General features: G+C 51.2%; 1 protein-coding gene across 1 annotated transcript in view; it reads left to right on the top strand.

Annotated features, from left to right (window-relative positions):
• Positions 1-1,607: 1,607 nt before the first annotated feature.
• TMC2 (transmembrane channel like 2) overlaps positions 1,608-8,954 on the top strand; it is a gene marked incomplete at both ends in the record, with an annotated part of 47,970 nt that continues 40,623 nt past the window's right edge. The window contains 3 exons of the mRNA XM_081097705.1: positions 1,608-1,698; positions 2,293-2,340; positions 7,701-8,013. Coding sequence (XP_080953831.1) covers positions 1,608-1,698; positions 2,293-2,340; positions 7,701-8,013 — 452 coding nt within the window. The remainder of the gene's footprint in view (positions 1,699-2,292; positions 2,341-7,700; positions 8,014-8,954) is intronic.

The following is an 8,954-nucleotide window of genomic DNA, read 5'->3' as shown; positions in this document are numbered from 1 at the left end:
GCAGCTGGGAGAGGGGCCAGCTGCAGGCACCCAGGGCCCCAGTTGTAGAGGGAGAGGACAGAGTGAGAGTCCCTCGCTGCCCTTGCACCCCGGGGCAGGAACTGTCAGATCAGAGAGAAAGGCAGGCGACAGAGAGAAAAGTTTTTTTTTGTTTGTTTGTTTGTTTTAAAATATATTTTATTGATTTTTTACAGAGAGGAAGGGAGAAAGATAGAGAGCTAGAAACATCTATGAGAGAGAAACATCGACCAGCTGCCTCCTGCACACTCCCCACTGGGGATGTGCCCGCAACCCAGGTACATGCCCTTGACCGGAATCGAACCCGGGACCCCTCAGCCCGCAGGCCGACGCTCTATCCACTGAGCCAAACCGGTTTCGGCAAGAGAAAAAGTTTTAAAGCTGGAGGGTTGTGAGTGCATTTCAGAGGCCATCACATGTGGTGGTTCCTTTGCCCCTGCCCTTCACCAAGCTCTCCAGGGTCTCCGGAGGGTTGGAGGCTGGGGCTGTCTGGGACACCCACCGGAGACTTGCCTTGGGGCAGGTTCTTAATCCTATTGTGCCACAGAATCCTGGTGAGAGCCATAGACATTGGTCAGAGCATTGATTTTAAATCCGGAAGATAAAATACTGAGATTACAAAGGAGACCAAGGACCCTGAAATAGGTATCAAATAGTTTTTAAGAATCTGTCAGATAATGACACACATGCTTCCTAATAATTAAACAGAAGATTTAGTGGCGGGTCTGTGACTCTCATAATTTCAAAGCTGCGATCAGCATACGTGATATTTTGAGGTAGTCCCAACAGCTTAATGTGCTACGAAAAATCTGACTTCTACTGAGGACAGAATCACACGTTCTTAGGGAAATGCTAACTTTCAGTTAAAGGACAGGAAAAATAAAAACGTGATGTTTACAGACCCACAAGATTCCATCCACGGCTCTCAGTTCCAGGGACCACCCGTTAGGAGCCCTGCCCTTCGGGGCCTGTGAGCCTCCTCCAGAGTCTACTCTGAGGCTCTGGTCATGGTTTTCGAAGCAGCCAAAGCTGCCGTTTTTGAAGCTGGGCAGCAGTGGGCAGCGCTGCCATCGGTGAGCAGGAGGCAGGGTGGGAACGGTTCGCTGTGGGCTCAGGACTCCTTACATCAGGATTCAGAGTGCAGGGTCCTGGGCCCTGCCTGACCTCCTGATGCAAATGCCCAGGGGCGTCCTGGGAATCCATGTTTTAATCAGAGCCCTGGTGATCATTTTCACAAACGTCCTAGAACTTCCCTGGTGCCTGGTTCCAACCAGGGACGGGATAGAGGGAAGGGCCCTGGGGTGCTCCCCACACCTCCGCTGGCCCCGTGCAAGTGGAGAAGAGCAGCAGCCCCGGGCCCTCTGTTGTAAGTGATGCCTGAAAGGTGAGGCCACGCCGCCTCTCTCCAGGGAAACCTGAACTGAGGAGTGTGTGGCCGGATTGAAGGGCTCGGCTCCTGCCTGCCTCTCTCCCACACCTCACCTACCTCCACACTCAATCCCAATCAAGCCGCAGAGCCCTGGCTGCCCTTGGGCCTAGGGAGGGAGGTCAGCCGCCATGAGGACAGGAAACCACCCCAGGCTACAGGTATGTGTGGACCTGCAAGCCCCCTGAGCCGAGTGGGGGCCCAGCCAGCCCTGCTGACCATGAGCCACCGGCCCCAGGGCCTGGGGGAGGAAGGTGAGTCTGTCCTCATCCCTGCGGGGCCCGCCCCCAGGGCTCCTGGGAAGCCGCAGGGGACAGGGAGGCAGAAAGGATCTTTCAAGACACAGGGACCTGGTTTGAGTCCAGGGCCTGCCCCCTGCATGCGGAGCAACCTCAGGCTGGTTATCCGACCCTCCCTGCCTCAGCGGGGACGTGAAGGCAGCCACCGTCCCTCCAGGACTGTCGGAGGGATTTTAAATGACAGGTGCAGAGTGCCACGCACAGCACCTGTGTTAGCGCTGAGCGGCAGAGGCCGGCAGGGCCCTCCGCGGCCTTTCAGTCTCCTGCTGTCTTGGTCAGAGTTGCCTTTCCTTGGCAGTCTGTCTGTCTGTCTGTCTGTCTGCCTGGGGCAGGGAGCTGTGGGGATGTTCTGACCTCATGGTTTTTCCAGGGTGTCAGAGAAATGTCAAGACTGGGGGTCCCGGAGCTTGTTAGTAAAATACTAGGAATGGGAGCGGGTTCTGGGCTGAGGCAGCTGTGAACCGGCGGAGGGTTCCCACAGTGAAATGGGGGTGGCCCAGGGAGGGGGCCTGTCCAGAGGCCATCCATCCACCTGTCCGTCTCTTACAGCAGGAGGTGGAGCGAGAGGAAGGTCCAGGAGCGGCTCTCCAGGCACAGGTGAGGTGGTGATTCGTTCCCCGGAGCCTGCAGTGCCCACTCGGGCTGGCAGCCCAGCCGCCATCTCTTCCATCCTCCTTCCTCCCTTCCCTCCTCCCTGTTTTTGTGAGGAACTCCCCAAGCAGGAGGCTTAACTGGAGAGGGGGCGGATGCTGCACAGGGAGGGGCTGCTGGCAGCCCCAGGGGTCAGGAAGACGCCCAGAGTTGTGACACTTTGAGATGAGTCTTGGGAAGCAGTGAGCACTCACCAGCCTGCGGGTAGGGTGGCGTCAGGACTCACACCCAGGCACAGACTCCAGCCGCACACTCTTAACCTCCACAAATCCCAGCAGTAGTGGGTGCTCATCCTCTTCTCATCCAGAATGTGAGCCACGAGGGCTTACCCAGAGGGGGTGGCCTGCTCTGAGAACCTCATAGGCTGGAGAGAAGACCCTCCCCTGCCATTAGGAGGGCAGAAGCCCTGCCCACAGGGTGGCCGTCCTTCACTTCATACCATGAGACGTGCTGTGGTTACGATGCCATTTTCTCCTCCTCGCATCCCAGTCAGGGCCCCCCTTGCAGGTGAGGAAGCAGAATCTTGGGGAGCGATGGTTTTGGGGAGTGGGAGAGATCTCCCACCCCATTTTGAAGGGAAGGGACTTGTTCTAGCCCCCACCCTGGTGCACAGTATGTGGGGGAGCTGGCTCCAAGGTCCACCTCCTCTGTCTCCTCTGCCAAGTTCTTCCCTCTTGTCACCCATTGTCCCCCACTGCCTGGGGCCTGAGTCCTTGGTGAGGCAGCTCCGTGACAAGGGGATGGGCAGGGGAGCCCGGGCTCTGGGCAGGAGGGAGCCGGTGTGAAGGCACCACTGGCATCTCAACACTCCAGCTGCCCCTTGGTCACGGTTCCTCCTCCCTACCCCACCTGCCACCCCATCCAGCCCATAGCTCCCTGCAGAGACATGAGAGCAAGCATGGGAAAGTGTGCCTCGCTGTGGCCGGGTGAGGGAGGGCCAGCTCCACTCCTTGTCTGCTGGATGCTTGGGTCTGGTTCTCCACAGTCCTTCCCCTTCTGCACCCACCCGGCTCCCCTCCACCCGGCTCAGTGCTAGGGCTCTCCTGGGGTCGAAGCTGCGGCGACACACACAGTCTCACCCTCCTCCCATGTCTTTGGAGGGAGAGGATTTGTTTCTGGCTCCATCTCTCCTCCAAGAGGAGAGCATCTACAAGACAACCCATCTCTCACTGGCTGATCCTGACCAGCTTCCTAATGTGGATGAATTATTATTATGACCAAATTATCTTTCTTTACGTTGTCTTACCCCAAACCCTTTTCCCCCAGGAGGTGAGAAGGAGAAGACACGGTTAGGGCAGGACTGGGCGAAGAGAGCTGCCTGCCACACACACATGTGCTTCCTGTCTTCGAGTCTGTAAATCGCACGCAGTGTTTTCCAATGTGCTTATTTACACCAGCGATCTCACAGGCCCCTGAAGCGACTGCAGCAATTGGGAACCACGTCCCAGTGGAGATTGCTGTCCTGCTTGATGCCTCTTCCTGCCTTCACAGCAAGTGAAACAAACAGGCTCACAGGGCCTGCCCTGCAGTGACTGGGAGCCAGTGTCCCCGCCTGACAGCCTCTTCAGTGCTGCTAGCATGACCCATTGATGCAGGCCACGACCTGCAAAACACACTCCAGTATCACACCCTCACCCTTCGGATTTCAATCCAACTGCCCATGGGCAGGTACTGTTTTCTGAGTAACCCCTACTCTCCACAGTCCCCGCCCCAGCACAGGATCTTACCCGAGACTCAGCTCTGCCTCGGTAACCCATGCCCGGACCCCTTGGCATTTCCACCAGGGCCCTCACTCCCCCGTTTCCTCGGCTCACAATCCCTCCACCGTTGACCACCACCCTGTCTCTGTCTCTACCCCTTTCTTCTCTTGGCAAAGTCCTGTTCATCCTTCAAGATTCAGCATAAACATCAGTTCTTTGAGAGGCGTTTTCAACCCTCCCAGTTATAATTCATGACTCTCTATTTCCATGGTCTCTTTCTTTAGTACGCCATTTATTTCTCCTTTTTAAAAGCAAAATACGTTGATCTAATTTATTGTCAAAAGCTGGCTCCCTAAGTATGAAGAACACAGCCTGTTGATAAGACAAAGCTGATGTGTTGCTTACAGGCAAGCTTTGGCACTGTCTCAGCGGGGCGGGGAAGTCAGAATTTATTGAGAATTGAAAATTTGATTCAAGGCAGGTCTTTCAAAGTGGGGGCTTGTTTAGGATTGGGTAAGAATTATGCTAGACCAGTCCACAATAAGTAGCAAGGCCGGGATTTTGAGGCAAAGCTTTCAAAGAATCTAAGGGTGCAAATGGTCTGTGATGCATTTCATTGAAGAGGTGATGGATCTGTGGGAAAATCCTGTAATGAGCCATTCGCCTGGGCAGGAAATTCCTGGAAAAATACAGCCATGCTAATGAAGACAGGCATAGCACAAAGTCATCTTCATATAGACACTAACATGTAGTTTGGGCTCTATGTCCGGGCTGAGCGTGGGGTACATGGTCTCAGTTCTCACTCTCACCTTGTGGTCACTCTTCAGCCTGAGCGGATCCGTTTCAGATGCACAGAAAAGGTGCACAGAAAACAGAAAGAGCCCCCATATACAATCTTCTTTCCTCCCCGCCCGCCCCCCCCCCCCTGGCCTGCCACCCAGATTCCCCTATTTTTAGCATCTTGCATCAGTGTGGTGCATTTGTTACAACTGATGAAGCAATATTAATACCTTATTATTAGCTAAAGTCCACAGTTTACATTAGGAGTCACTCTGTGTTGTCTGTACAGATTTTGACAAATGCATAATGCCATGCATCCACCATTACAACATCACACAGACTAGTACACCCTGAAAAAGATGCTCTGTGCTCCACCTAGCATCCCTTCTCCCCGCCCCCTCCACTCCTGGCAACCACTGATCTTTTTTATTGTCTCCATGGGTGTTTTTAAAAATATTTTTTAAATCCTCACCCAAGGACATGCTTTTTTCTTATTGATTTGAGAGAGGACGGAAGAGAGAAAGGGAGAGAGAAAAAAAACATCCATGTGAGAAAGAAACATTGATCAGTTGCCTCCCGTATGTACTCCCATCGGAGATGCCCACAACCTGGGTATGCGCCCTAATGGGAATCGAACCCACAAACCTGCCACCTTTTGGTGTGTGGGATGATGCTCCAACCAGCTGAGCCACACCAGCCAGGGCAATATCTCTATAGTTTTGCCTTTCCCAAATGTCACACAGTTGGGGTCAAATAGTTCATAGCCTTTTCAGACTGGCTTCTTTCACTTAAGAATATGCATTTAGCCCTAACCGGTTTGGCTCAGCGGGTAGAGCGTCAGCCTGCGGACTGAAGGGTCCCAGGTTCGATTCTGGTCAAGGGCGTGTACCTTGGTTGCGGGCACATTCCCAGTAGGGGGTGTGCAGGAGGCAACTGATGGATGTTTCTCTTTCATTGATGTTTCTAACTCTCTATCCCTCTCCCTTCCTCTCTGTAAAAAAAAATAAATAAATAAAATATATATATATATAAAAAAGAATATGCATTTAAGGTGGGTCCCTCCGTGTCTTTTCAGGGCTCCATAGCTCATTTGATCACTGAACAATATTCTGTTGTCTGGATGCACCACAGTTTACCTTTCCATTCGCTTATTAAAGGACGTCTTGTTTGCCTCCAGTTTTTGGCAATTATACGTAAAGCTGCTGTAAACATTTGTGTGCAGGTTTTTACGTGGACCTAAGTTTTCAGTTCATTTGGATAAACCCCTACAAGTGTGACTGCTGAATTCTAGGGGAAACCTGTGTTTAGCATTGTAAGAAACTGCCGAATTGTTTTCCAAAGCAGCTGTAACATTTTGCATTCCTGCTAGCAATAAATGAGAGTTCCTGTTACTCCACATCCTCACTAGCAATTCATGTTGTTAGTCATCTAACAAGTCATTCTTGGTTTAATTCATAGTTCCCTGAAGACATATGATGTTGGCTTTTTTTTTATACCTATCTGCCATCTGTGTATTTCTTTGGAGAGGTACCTGTTGAGATCCATTGCACATTTTTAAATTGAGCTATTTTCTTATTGTGGAGTTTTAATAGGCCTTTGTAGACTTTAGATACCAATTCTTTTCAGATATGCGTTTTGCAAATGTTTCCTTCCAGCCTGTGACTTGTCTTTTCATTTTCTTTCTTTTTTATATTTTTATTTTGTTGTTGTTGTGTTGTTTTTCATTTTTTAACAGTGATTTTGCAGAGCAGAACTTTTTAATTTTAATGAAGTCCAACTTGTCCATTTTTTCTTTTAACTTATCCATCATGCTTTAGGATTCAAAATGTCATTGCAAAACCCAAGATCACCTAGGTATCCTCTTGTGTTATCTTTGGGGAGCTTTATCTGTTGCATTTTACATTTAGATCTATGATCCATTTTGAGTTATTTGTGAAAGGTATAAGATCTGTGTCTACATTATTTATTATTATTATTATTATTATTATTATTATTATTATTTTGCATGTGATGCAATGTCCAGTTTTCCAGCACCATCTGGTGAAACATACTATCTCCATTGAACTGCCTTTGCCAAAGGTCAGTTGGCTACATTTATGTGAGTCTTTTTCTGGCCTCTCTATTCTGCTCTATTAGGGTATTTGTCTATTCTTTCACTAACACCACACTGTCTTGATTATTATAGCTTTATAGTAAACCTTGATGTTAGATAATATCTGTTGACCAACTTTGTTCTCCTCCTTCAATATTATGTAGGCTATTCTGGGTCTTTTTGAAATTATTCAAACCAGCCATCCCTAACCCTGCTTACTCTAACTCATCCATTCCTTCCCTCTGGAACTAGAACAAAGGCTCTCGCCCACATTTCCCCTCTCCCTCTGCCTCCTGACTGAACCCGTGGCCTGCACGGCCGTGCTGAGGAACAGGACCTGCTGCTCTCACCTCCTATCCTTCCCTTTATGCCAGGCAGGGGCACATGAGGGGCAAAAGCCCTGGCGAATGAAGCCAGCTGGGTCCTTCCTGGCTCAGTGATCCAGCCTTACCAAACAGAGGCCCAGGCTTGGCCTTGACCCTGGGAGTCAGGAGATGATTCAGCTCTGAGTCCAAGGGACTGCACACCGAGAAAGAAGAAAGGCATGTGCCTGGATCTCTGCCTGAGGATAGGCAGGAGTGTGTAGGAGTGCCAACTGGTCAAAGGAGGGAGACATCAATTTTCACCCAAGACCAGAGGCTCCAAAAGAGGCCTTTGGAGCCAACAAGCTCCAAGAAGCATCTTGAACATCTGATTTCTCACAGCTGGGACCTGTCTTTTTCCTGCCCCTGCAGGTGACAGGTCTGGGAGGAGACCCTCCAGCAAGCCGGCCCCCAAAGCAGAGGGTGTGACAGGCAGGTGCGGAGGCCCTACTGGCCAGGAGCGGGCCAAGGGCAGCCCAAGGCCAGACTCCCCCCAGAGGAAGCAGGTAGAGCACAAGAGACACCGAGAAGAGCTGGGGAAACAGAAGCGGAGCACAGCCCGGAGGACCCGAGAGGGGAGGAAGAAGAAGGATGGGAAGGCTTCCCTTAAGGAGCAGAGAGCATCCCCAAAGAAGGAAAAGGAGGTGCCGAAGAAGGAGATGTGGAAGCGACTGAAGAAACACAGGTGTGTTGTGACTGATTCAGGTGTGTTTTCAGTCGTGCTTTCCCTCTTCTGCTGATCTTTCTCCCTCTCCTGATGAGGACCCCCCCCCCTTACAAACAGGCTGCCCCTGCTCTCTTCTCCTGCTTCTACTTGCCTCTGCCCACCTCTCCGAATCTGGGGCAGAACCTGGGGGAAATCATGGCCATCCAGGTGGAGTGGTCACTGGGCACGCGCCACTCAACACCTCATCTCACACCAGAGCAAGTGGAAGCTCCGAGTGGGGAGGGGAGGCTGCAGGGTGGGACAAGACTCCAAATCTCCTGATTCCAGCAGGTGACTCGCCACAGCTCTTGCAGAGGAGCTGATAGAAATAAACAAAATTGGATTTAGGACCCATAGGAGGGCTTTAAGTACACCATTTCCCTGATCTGGACCTGTGTCCTCTTCTGTGAAACACAGCATTGATCTACAAGACCTGCAAGGGTTCCACCAGCTCTGAAGTTCGAGGATTTGGGGTTTGCTTCATCTGTTTTGTTTCCTTTGTTCATTAGCGCTAGCACACGTGGGTTGATGAACAGAACCAGCTTACAGAGTTGACAAGTCAAAACTTGAGTTCCATGTTTTGCTCCCAATTTTGAATGGACAGCTCCCTCTCTTCGCCTCCCCTTTTTGCATTGTTCACTTCTCAAGATGTTTGAAGAATCCCTGTTGGTAATGGGCGGGGAGGCTTTTGAAACAGTGGAGGTATTAGGATTATGGTGAAGTTGACACTCCTTCCCCCAGGTTCCAACGAACCCTCTTCACCCACACCCCCAGTCATTGTCCATGGTGCCTTTCCACCTTTACAGAGATGGAACTCAGGCCCTCAAACCGGCCACTGATTCCTCCTGTCACCCAGGTCAGCCCTCCTTGGCTGTTAGGGCTTTTGTCTACTGTCTGGTTGTCCCTGGACATGAGCTAAG

Source organism: Myotis nattereri (assembly GCF_964212035.1).
Source record: "Myotis nattereri genome assembly, chromosome: 8".
NCBI classification, from domain to species: domain Eukaryota; kingdom Metazoa; phylum Chordata; class Mammalia; order Chiroptera; family Vespertilionidae; genus Myotis; species Myotis nattereri.
Note: the sequence above shows the minus strand (reverse complement) of the source record. Positions and strands in the feature narration are given on the sequence as shown.